At 36.4% G+C, this 12,982-nt stretch overlaps 1 protein-coding gene across 6 annotated transcripts in view; it reads right to left on the bottom strand.

The window, feature by feature from the left end:
* The window catches only part of Ccser1 (coiled-coil serine-rich protein 1), a 1,236,544-nt gene that overhangs the window by 961,684 nt on the left and 261,878 nt on the right, over positions 1-12,982 (bottom strand). For all 6 annotated transcript variants that reach the window (XM_039108140.2, XM_017592802.3, XM_017592805.3 and 3 more), the window contains one exon: positions 6,691-6,817. In XM_039108140.2, the coding sequence (XP_038964068.1) occupies positions 6,691-6,817 (127 nt within the window). The remainder of the gene's footprint in view (positions 1-6,690; positions 6,818-12,982) is intronic.

Below are 12,982 nucleotides of genomic sequence, written 5' to 3'. Positions count from 1 at the left end.
ATAATGGGAGAAATAGGCTAATGATACAACTCTTTGACGATTCCCACCAGCACCTTATGAATCAACATTATGGATGATGTTAGAAGGGAGCTTTAAAAAAAAAGATGTAGGCTTGGGTCAGGCTTTACAAACCAGACCTCTGTGTTGAACAGCAAGAACTCCATGCTCTTTCCAAGAAGTTCAGTGGAGCTTCCCAAAGTCAGAAAAAGAATAAAGAAAAACTAGGTGACCTTGGCCTAGAGACTTGATCACATAGTTACGTAAGGCTGCATTTCCTCAAACATAGCCATAAACCATGACTTTTGGGTATAAAAGTTTGGGGGTATAAAATTAAAGTATGGAAATCACAGATAATTAATAACCATTATTTACTTTTTCTTTCCCTGTATATCCCTGTGTATCCTTTACAGTGGCTACAAGGCTTTTCACTTCAAACACGCAGTCAGAGCATGTGTGAATATCAGTTTTTGTAAAAAGCAGATTTCTAACAGAGCACAAAGTCAAGCCCAGGACCAACAGTGGATGATTTCCTTCTCCTCAGAGCTTGAATATTATGTCCATTTCAGAAAGTACTCTCTAGCATGCTGCTTATTGAGCCCACATGCAGTTCTGAATAACAAGGGGTGCATGGCTGTCAATGTGAGCATTCATTTGATGCTGTGATTTATTTTATATATTTTACTTATTCACTTTACATAAGGATCCCAAACCCTCCCCTCTTCTCCCCCTTGTCACATTATCCCTCCCCTCTCCCCTTCTCCTCTGAGAATGGGTAGAATAACCCTAGGTAACAACCCAGCCTGATACATCAAGCCACTGCAGGACTAGGCACATCCTCTCCCACTGAGGCCAGACAAGACAGCCTAGTTAGGGAGTGAAAGATCTACAGGCAGGCAACGGAGTCAGAAACAGCCCCCCCACACACACACACACACTCCAGTTTGAGGGGGAGTCTCATGAAGACAAAGCTGCATATCTGCTATAAATGTATGAGGGTTGTGGTAGGATGCACCTCAGCCCAGCCCATGTATGCTCTTTGGTTTTGGTTCAGTCTCTGGAAGCCCCCAAGTTCCAGTTTAGTTGACTCTCTCTCTTGTTTTTGTTAGGGAGTCCCTATGTCCTCCAGGTCCCTCACTCCTTCCTTCTAATTCTTCCACAAGACTCCCCAAGCTTATATTATGATTTTTGGTGAATATAAATAGTTTCATTTTTAAGCTTCAAACTCGGTTTTCTATGGAATTGAGTATTTAAACACTGTGTACTATTTAGATTACAGACTTTTTCATTTTGAGACAGGGTGCCACTAAACTGACTTCAAGCTCAGCAGTCTTTTGTTTGTTTGTTTGTTTATTTGTTTGTTGTGCTGAGCTGACAGGTGTGAGACACCTGCCCAGGTTGATTTTTCTATTTTCTAGCAAATTTATGCCTGTAGTCTGTTGAGATGCATATAAGGTCAAAAAACAAAATTAACTCACAGCTTTATTTGCTTAATTTGCTTAAGAATACCTATAGACAAAACACAACCCTCGGAACTCTCCTAATACAATACAAAAAAAGCGTACCTTTTTTTTTTTTTTTTTTTTTTTGCAAGGGACAGCCTCTTCCTGTCATTTTGCTCTAAACAGGAAATCCTAATCACATTTGCTCCTGACTGGGATTGGGTATATAAGGACCATGACCATGAAATGTTTCATATCTTACAAATTTATGTAATAAAATATTAACAATAATTAGGGCCAATATTCAGAATTGTTTTGCATTGATTTGTACTGATATATTAACAAACCAGGCCAATGTTAAACAAAGAACTGTTTGTACAGAAACTATCCTCATACCAGATAGGAAATATATGTTGGCTTTACAGTGTTATTTACCAGATAGGACATTTCTAAAATCCACTTAGCTTATAATGTTGTTAAAAGATATTCTCTTAAAACCTCTTTCTTATTTATTACCTTAAATACTATGAAGCCCTTCTATAAAAAAAATCATTCCAGTTCTGCCTAGCAAAAGACTTTCTGAGTTTTAAATTATGTCACTATAATACTGTCTCAGAGATTCCGAAGTGTATGAATTTATATGAGAAGCCTGCACGGTCAGGAGGATGAAGTACTTAAAGCAATAATCCTACCAGAATTAGAAGTGATACAAGACATGCAAGACTCCCTTCTCAGATGACAGAACGGAGGTGGTGGTTCATTATTATACTGCAAGCTAATATTTCTGCATATTTTTCATTTACAGAAAATAAAAATGTATTAACTGGCTCTAGCAGTCTTATCTCTAAAATATGTGACAAGGGTTCTTAGCTAATATATTTACTAGAAAAATAATTACAAAGTGTGTGTGTGTGTGTGTGTGTGTTTTGTGTTTCCCTATTCAGGCCTTGTCCAATGAGATAAATAATGATAAAACATGTAAATCAAGAAGAAGGAAATTTTATATACTGCTTACCAGTAACACAACTAGAACAAATAAGATGAAATACGATAGGTCAGTAAAATTTGTTGAAAAACAAAAAGATGTTGCTTACATGTTGTACTTAAATATTTTGGTAATTTTTAATTTAATATAATAAATAAAAATTCTACTATCCAAAATGAAATTGCAAACTAAATCAAGCTGCATTATTACTTTGAATTCTATATGTATACATTAAGTTTTGTTCCTTACTTTTGCTTTCATTTACCAATATTTTCATAATTTCAAGTATGCTTTTTTTCTCGATACAACTGAGTCTCCCAGGCTTCACATGGAATTCAATGCATAAATATGATTATGACCAATATTGTGTTTGAGCAATCCAAGCTAGTGGCACTCAAATCTGCACTTGCCTTCATGTAAGAGAAACTGTCTCTCTCTACTGGATGTGTTGGAAAAATGAACATCTGCTTTGGCCTTTGCTAAGACTTTGTAAACATTTGAGAGATGAAAGTCCTAGAAAGTGAGAGCTGCAGACAGGCTAGTGATATGGATAGAAGCAGATGAAACGATCTTTGGCAGCTCCATTTGAAGTCCCACCCTAATATATTAGAAATTTCTACCCACTACACACTAATAGCATAAGCCAGTCACCATTACTGTCCTGAAGCCATTTTGTTTTGAGAGTCTCTCACTGGCAATCACTAATTTTCAGTTAATAATCTTGCATTTATATTGTGCTTATCCAGCTACTTACACCGATTCATTTTGAAAATAATGACACATGGTATACAGGACATATATTGTGAATTGATAGATAACTTCATAGATCAAAAGGGGAAATGCATAATAGAAAATATCTGAATAGCTTGCTTGGAATCACAACTGATGATTTGTATTAGCAAAACATATGAGATATTCATGCCTTCTGCATCAGCTCAATCCTTACAGATATAATAAAGCATTAATGAATTAAAAATAGTCGTACTGAAGATATGTTATAACAAAGGAAAGCTTAGATTTAAAAAAATCCTGAAGTTTATGTAAATGAGGTTAGATATATAACTTAAACAGAGTAAAAGTTCATTACTAGTTTGCTTTTGACACAACTGAAGATTCTGGTAAGATACCTAGAGAGATGTCTTGACAGCAGCTTTAAGCATTTGACACCTACATACAGGGTCATCCATAATGCTAACAAATGATACTGAGGCAGGGACACAAAAACTATCTTCTTCTGGTGTAATAAATTCATAGCCTCACAGTGAGGGTCAAGGTGTCACCATAATTAACAGACGGAGAAATGGAAGCATAGACAGATAAATGTACATAACCAAAACAGATTTGATCAGTCTTATGATGCAAAAAATTACACCAGTGAAATTTATGTGAGTTAATACATAACAATGACGGAGAGCATTTAAATGGGAATGTAGATCCTAAGACAACAGAGGCACAACAGAAACTAAAGGGTGTTACTGTTGCCTAATAACACACACATACTGCTGCTTAAAAACAGACCACACACACACACACACACACACACACACACACACACACACCCCGCACCCACACATACATACGAGAATTTGAAATAAGACTGTTTATGAAGCAGCTAAAGACTAAGGGGAAAGGGATACATGTTCCTAATTCTATTAACCAGCTTTCTTGTAAGTCTATGAAAAATCTAAAAAGTTTAAGATCCAAGTTAACGGGAACTTATGTAAACTTGCAAACACACTATATGAGAGTACATTTGAGCTCTCAAACGTAACTTACTAGGCAAATATGAGATGTAATTTTCTTTCTATTAGACAAAGGATGACTATTGGATCCTAAAACTTAAACTCCATTAGGTGCAGCTAAATGGTTTTCACTTTCAGATTGCATTAACACTGAATTACAATCACCACTTTCTGAATTGCTTGGTATTTCTTTTCTCTATAATGAGAATATTAATAGTGAATATCTTCATGCAATCAAATACATGCATTGCTCCATTTGATTCAGTATTATTGAATGCAACATTAAGATATTTTCCTAATTGATTTCACAAAGAGTATCAAATAGGACAGTGTTGTAGGACACTTTGGGAGTATATCATTGGGTAGAAAGATAGGCCAAAGGTAAGCAAACACCAACCAGGGCAAGGAGCAGTTCTCTTTAGGATGAGCCAAGATTCCTTCCCTCATAAATATGATAGTTCACTAATAAACAAAGACAATACGTACAACATACATCACACACCATCACATAACACATAGTGCAACAAATCACCACATGTAACATATTGCCACATATCATATATCACTACATATCACACATCACATGTCACACATTACCACATATCATGTAACACCATATAGTACACATCAATATATATATATATATATATATATATATATATCACATGTATTACATAGCACCACATATCATTTAATACCATATATCATATATCGTGTATCATCACATAACATATCACACACCAGCACGTATCAGGCTATATCTCTCCATTTCACTGGCACCACAGAGCAGCATACATTATATACCACCACATACCACTTTGTATCCCATATCTTCAAGTCACATAACACATAGCATCACAGATCATATATCATCACACATTACATATTTTATGAGCACATACACCAATTGCCTGCTTCATGTAGTCACATACTACAATATATATCCCATGTCACATGTTCTTCAGAGACATTATATCTGGCATAGTCTTGTTTTCTAGAAAAGTAGCACCAAAGTTTCCCTTTTTGATTGAATATTTTATCAGAAATGGCTGCGACTTAAATTTATGACTGTATACTTGTTAAGTAAAAAACAGATAAACTGTAATTACATGATTGTATCCTTTAAATATTCTTTTTAATCATGTACATATACTTGGGAAAATGTGTGTCTATATCATCACGTTTTACCTTGACAAATTTTCTCAAAATAAATGTGTCCATGACAACCAGAATACATATCAAGGAAGGCAACAAAACCAATAGTTAGCAAGCCTCTATATTTCTTACTTGGTAATATCATGTGCCACAGCAAACTTCCATAGTCTAAAATTTTAGTATGTGATAATTTACTGAAATTTGTAAAATAGTAATTCGCATTTCTTATGAAATCAAATCAAATTTAAACTAAGTTTATATTAAGAACTGACTTCAGATGTGGAGAGAAGCCTCAGCAGTTACAAGTGCCTTCTCTTCAGAGGACCTAGGCTCACTTTCCAACATCCATGTCTGCAGCTGCCAACCACTAGGGGATCAAACACACCCTTTCTGTCTCTGCAGACTCCTATTCAAAAATAAACAAATAGATACACATTTACATAGAAAATGAGTAAACAAACAAAAATACAAACTGATACCATTTCAGACTACAACCCTACTACTCTGAAATAATTAATCCACTACTAGTGTGCATACACACACTGTCAACTTCTCAGTTTGTTGACCCATGGCCTAAAATAGGACACCAAAATAAAACTTAAATGACACAGGCCAGACACCCAAGGCAATAGATAGTAGTGTGTAGGAGGATGTCATTACGCAGGTGAAGGCAGGTACAAGACAGAACAAGGAAGGCCTGTCATTGGATGAGGAGGAAGGATGGGCAGGAGAAAAGTTTTAGAGAGGGGAGGAGACAGAAGGGGCAGCCAAGAGAACATGGAGATGGATGTTAAGATCCCTCTCTGCACATTTACACGTTGTTATGAATATTCTTAAGGGATGGGTGTGTACAGGGCTTTGTATGACTAGGTGGGCAATTATATCTTATCAGTTGGATCAGAGGTTATTTGTTGTGTGTTCTTTCATGTGTCGATTTAAGTTCAAGAGAGTATGTGGTGGCTGGAGACATTAGGCCTCCATGGAATTGGGATGTATATTTCTGTCATGGTAGCAACCTGCCTTGGTAACTGGATGGGTAGAGAGATTGCTGCCAGGCTCAGAGAGAAGCCATCGGCAGTGTGATGTGGGATGGAGCAAAGTGGGTGAAAGGCTTTGCTGACTGAGATGAAGATATTCACCAGCTATCTTGGGGCACTGTGGTGCCAGTGTGGGATAAAAGACAGCATTTTTTTTATAATTTTACAGCAACAGTAGTGATTTATTGAAAAATAATAATTGTGAACAAACTAAATGTCTACATATCCATTCTCTGCCACTTTTATCATATGCTGGAATGTCTGGGAAGCTCTTTTCACTTTGCATCCCTTGGATGATATCCCGGCACCTGGAACCTTAAATGACAACTTACTGTTTGGAAGGCTCGGGACATTTTGGTTCTTCTAGCATATTCATATTCATTTCTTTTGCTGGGTCCACTGGGCTAAGAAGGACAGCTGCACAGGACATTACAGAGTGACAGGAATCTTCTCGGCAAACTGCAGTGTGAAAACAAATAATTGTAAACATTAAAAATTCCTCAGCGCATGTTGTGTCATTTACTCCACGTTTATGTTTTCAGTCAAGTTCAGGGAGAATTTCAACGAAAACATTGATATTAAATTATCCTTGGATTTTCCTCTAAATAGATGTACAACCCTGGTCAATTTTACTTAGCTTCATTGCCACAGTGGAAAAAGAAGTATTCTAATATTCAGCAGCTGAAAAGTTATTTGTCAAATGGCAAATAAGAATTGAATGCCATGGTGCATGTAGTTCACCAGTCTTTACAAGGAAGTCAAGGCCAAGATCAAAGAACTCATGCATTACCATGAGACTACATTCCTGTGGTGCCCTTCTTGTCCAGCTACAGCCCCCAAAACTCATCTGCCCTTATCATAATGTTTCCATGAAGCAGCTTGCATGTCTGATTTTTCTACAGTGGGGTCATACACTTTGTCATCATTCTTTAAAAGGAAGGCTTACTTGTCCATGTGCATTTATAAGAACCATCCAAAAGATGTACTGATGGCTTATTGTGGTGGCAGTGTGGCTTTCCTTTTGATAAAGAAAATAAACTATTTTTATCATTCAATGATAATAGACATGTTATTTCCAGTTTGAGGTATTTCTATTGGCTATAAATATCCTCTTACTTTTTGAATAGTTCCACATAGATATTTACTCTAGAAAAGCATCTAGAAGATACAACTGCTTTTAGGGTATGCCTATGATTGAATTCTGCATATTAGATACAAGTGAACACTTTTCTTTTCTTTTCTTCCCTCCAAACAAATATTTCAATTGCTTCACATCCATAAAAACATTGATTTTTACAAGTCCGAATTTGATTTTCATAGTATATTAATAATAAATAACTGCATAATAAATCCATAAAACTTTGTTTAAAACAGTTTTCTCAAAATTCTGTAGGTTACAAACCTAGGTGCACTCAACAAACTTCTGCTTTTTTGGGTCTCAAAAGGCAAATATAAATGTCTTAGTTTGGCTGCACTCCCATCAAAAGTTTCAGGGAGCCAAGCATTGTGGCCCAGGGAGCAGCCTGGGTAGACGGCATTGTAATTACTATCTCCTATGCTTTGTCTTGAAATGCACTCAATGATCAGTTTTTCTAATTTTTTTAAAACGCTGTGTGAAAATAAGCCACTGACAAATTAGTGCGGGCTTATCTTTACATTGCTTGTAAATTTGAGAAGATCTCCAACCCTGTAGGAGACAAGCCTCTGAGCATGTCTGTAAGGAATTGCATTTATCAGGTTAACTAAGGGAAAGACCCATAGTGCATATGGGTAACACCATTCTATGACTGGAGTTCTGGACTTCATGCAAAGGAGAAAGTGAGCTGAACATAGGACTTCATCCATTTTTTTCTGATTTCCAGTTGTGGATACAGCATGACTTCTGCCTCCAGCTGCTATGATTGTCCTTGTCATGGTAGACAGCACCAAGATCTTTAGAGCTAAATAAACGTTTTCTTCCTGAAGCTCACATTGCCAGGGTAAGTCCTCACAATAACCAGACAACATAGTTATGGAAATTGTCTTCCTTCTTTTGGGAGGAAATCAAGGTTCCAGTTTCTAAGAATGGTCATGTGTCATCTTCAAATTCTATCTCATACAGTTATTCAGGTAAGAACGCAGTAACATTATATGTTTAACCTATATGTTCCTCATAACTAAGTTAAGTCTATATGCATATAATCTTCATTTTATGTGTTTCTGATATACACAAATTACTATTGATCTCTTTAGTTAAATAAAATGAATCACACCAACAATGTTGCTCAAAATACTGCTAGCATGGTGTTTCATCTAAAATTGTATAAAGTATAAATTTCCCTACTTCTCTTCAGTCCACACTCCACTGTGCAAATGACAAATTCATACCAAAATCAGCACATGTGTGGACATTTTCAGGGTCTGATGATTACTGGTCATTAGGCAGCTGCTATTGAGCACAAGGCAGTGATGGACCTGTGCAGCATGTTCCAAATGCAGATTATCTAAAGAGAAAATTGCCAGGAAAAAGGAAAGTATGAGAAAGAAACAAATACTGAGAAAAATGAAAAGATGTTTGAATTGAATGTAAATGCTGTTATTCATTGATATTAATACTCATTTCAAGGACTGAATGATGAAAGAACAAATTAGCCTCTTACTCAAGGTAGTGAAAAGCAAATGAGAAACAGAATACAGAAGAGTGAATTGATAGCACAGATAGAACACGGGGATGCAGGTCAGCCAAGGGCATGATCCCAAAGATAAGCTCTCAGCAACTGAAGGCAATGGTCTTCACTGCTTGCTTACAATACACTGTGAATTACCTCAGGACTAGTCCTAAGTATGAGAACATGACTAGGAGAAGTTGGTGATGTGATATGCATACTTAAAATGCAGGTCGACATTTTGTACTGATCATGATGTAAGCTCTTCTATGTAGGAACCGAAATTGTCTACTAATGTACATTATTTTGAATTTTATCACCTACAAAAGTGCAAGTAAAAATTTTCAGAATAAGATAAATACCAGTAAATGGAACAAAAGTTTTTATTAAAATTTATCTTAACAATAGATTAAATGACAGAATAAAACTGAAGTTCATAAAAATTCCCAGTATTAATGGGGTGTAACAGTATGATTTTTATAGAAATTTAACTTCTATAAAACGTTCTTTTCTTCACTTAAAGACTTTCCAAAACAATGGATGTTAGTTGTATTCAGAAATCTATATTTAAAAATTAATACTTGTCTGGTATTTCTGATACAACAGCATCATACAAAACTTTACTTAAAATAAGAAAAATTTAAATGTGCTCAGAATAAATAATTGATACGTTGATGAATTCTGAAAGAAAATGAAACTATAAAATAAAGAAAAAATGAGAATCAGAGTGATTAAGAAATTTGTCTCTATGTCAATAATTCATTAATAAAGATAATACACTTTAAAATTCATCGCAAATATAAAAATTTGTTTTATAAGTAACAGTCCATGTTTTTCATCTTATAGTATAGATTTGATTAAGTGTTAACTAAAGTTAGGAGATACCATAATAGTTGATAAATATATTGATCTCTGTGTGTTTCTCAACACCCCCTAACAGGGAAGCTTTCTCCTGTAGTGGATAGTAATTAATATAGACACTCACAACTAGACAGAGAATGAGGGACTTTGGGCACTCAGCCATAATCCTGTTATCTATATAACTTCTCTCAAAGCTCAGAGATCTATGAGGTAGAAAGTTTGTAAAAAGCTAATACACACGCACGCACACTTGTGCACACACACACACACACACACACACACACACACACACACACACACATGAATGATCTAAGTCATAGGCCACAAAAATAGGTTTTAACTGATCATATGGTTAAAATCAGCAACAAGAGAAAGTGGTTGGCACTAGAAGGGCAAATTTTTGAAGACCATGGATCTTTTGAACATTTGAATAGGAACAGGTTTCCATGCCTTTACCCAGAGGCTCCCAGCAGCCTAACACTCAGAACAGCTGAGTTTTGGTTATCCCCTTTTGTGCCCATCATGATGCTCCAAGGAATAGCATTTCTTTCGTGCCACTAAAACCTTTTACATGTTCTTCCACTCTGTATTTGGTTCTTTGCCAGGAAAAACACCATTGAGGAGGCATTCCAAATCTCATTGTGCTTCATCTAGTGACCAAGGCCAGTACAAAGCTAACTTCTCCCCTTTAAAATGATGTACACACCAGAGTATTGTTGTACAGAGAACATGGAGCAAGCAGGAGCTTCATGCATTGACTTATGACAAAGGATGATAGATTTTAACTTAGAAAAATGAACTGCACAACCACCTGTGCCCATATTTCATCTGTCACCACTCCTCCATACTCCGAATACAGTGCTTAGAATTGCAAGCCCTGAAATTTTGTCTTCTGAATCAATTTAGTAATATGTATGTATCCAGATTTACTTATTTATAGACGGGAATTCAAGTAACACAGCCTAGCCTCTAATACCCTATATAATTGAAAATGACCTCAAACTCTTGATAATCCTTTTGATCCCCTAAGTATATTTGTTACAGGCTCCAGCACCATGCTCAGTTCTTCAAATAATCTCTCAACCTTTGTTTCTTATGACCAAATTTCTAGATGCAGAAATACAGGTTCTCATAGTGTAAATTCTCGCCCTCACCACATGTCAATTTTTGACCTCATGGATTCGGTTTGTTTGACTGGGTAGACAATCTATATACAGGAAGCACAATCACCCAAACTAACATTTACAAGTTAGAATAGTGTTTCAAAAAGTTGTCTTGTTCATTTTTGCCACTGGGTGCAATTCAGGTGTGACAAAAGCCTCAGAAACATTTGTTGAGTGAATGAGAAAATGAAGTGATACATGTAGAGAAAGAAAAGATGGCAGCCCAGCACAGGGAAATGGGTATAAAAAGGCAATGAGATGGGAGAAAATGTCTTCTACTATTGAGAAATTTTTAAAAAAGTACCTCAACATAGTCTTGTCCTAGATAAGACATAAAAAGATCAACGGAGAACAATCTGGAGGTGTAAGCCTCGTCAGGACTGCAAAGCATTATCAATGACTCTACATTAGAATTTGATCCCAAAGTTAATAGGGATTGAGGTCAATTATTAAATGAAGATGCAACACGATTGGCCTTTTACTTTCTACAGCCAGCATGGGTAATGCATACTGACAGGGACATGATGGGCTGACAGCTCAAGGCAACACTTCTGCAATTAAAGCGTGAGAGGCCCTGAGAGTTGCAAGCCCCAGAGAGGAGAGTGCATTGGAAAGGGAGAGACAAGTCCAGAGTGGGAGGTGCAGGGATTAACATGTGTATTCCAAGTTCACAGGAACAGAGCCAATTTACTCGTTTCCTTTATTACGACCAAATATGTAACAAAAACAAGACAGAGCTTGTGAAGGTGGAGGAGAAGAATCAGCAGAAGTCCTGATGGAACATCTTCAAGATAGATTAGGGAGCCATTTAAAATTTGAATCATTTTACAAATACCTTATTTAATAATATATGCTTGATGATTTTCAAAAATATGTGAAGAAATTACTCTGAAATGATTAATACCTTGAAGAAATAACTGAATAGGGAAAAATATACAGAAATAGATTTGGAAATATTTATATCCAGGATACCAGGACACAACTATGAAATACGAAAGACAGCACTGAATATAGGCAGGTTTATCTCACACTGGGTGCTCACACTGGGTTCTCACACTGGGTTCTCACACTGGGTGCTCACACTGGGTGCTCACACTGGGTGCTCACACTGGGTTCTCACACTGGGTGCTCACACTGGGTGCTCACACTGGGTGCTCACACTGGGTGCTCACACTGGGGTTCCACATTGGAGCCCAGCAGTAGCTCTTCATCTTGTAACAATCTTTTGGGCAGTTATTAGATATATTATACAATTTGTTTCTTGAAACTACATGTTTTTGTGTCTCAGCTTTTAAATATCTCTATTTACATATTTTCATAATTTAAAATATACTAAAATAAAATTATAACCTCATGAGAAATGGGAAAACATAAGAAAAAGTGAATAGTTTCCTTTGTATGATTAGATACGTTACTGCTACGACTCAGATACTCTATTATGAGTAAGGAAGGCTATGAATGGGTGTTCCTTCTGTGTCTGTTTTAATCTTTGCCTCTCTATTCCCTGCCAAGGGTATTCTTGTTCCCCTTTTAAAGAAGGAGTGAAGCATTCACATTTTGATCATCCGTCTTGAGTTTCATTTGTTCTAGGCATCTAGGGTAATTCAAGCATTTGGGCTAATAGCCACTTATCAATGAGTGCATACCATGTGTGTTTTTCTGTGATTGGGTAACCTCACTCAGGATAATATTTTCCAGTTCCGACAAGGCTAAATTAATCCTGTACCTGAAAATGTAACCTGGAAAACTGGTTTTTTAAATGTTGAGCATGAAACAAGCACTTAAAAAGTTGCTGTGGCACTGAAAACCAATACTCCACAGGCTGGGGCAGAAGGTCCATGAGTTGGAATCAGTTCAGGCTATGTGGGTATATCTATAGATATATAGTTACAGAGCTACATAGCAAGTTCCCCCCCCCCCACACACACACACCTTGTAACAGTAATTTACGAAGA

This window comes from Rattus norvegicus, chromosome 4, assembly GCF_036323735.1.
Source record: "Rattus norvegicus strain BN/NHsdMcwi chromosome 4, GRCr8, whole genome shotgun sequence".
Lineage (NCBI taxonomy): Eukaryota > Metazoa > Chordata > Mammalia > Rodentia > Muridae > Rattus > Rattus norvegicus.
The sequence above is the reverse complement of the archived record's forward strand: the minus strand, read 5'-3'. Positions and strand labels throughout refer to the sequence as shown.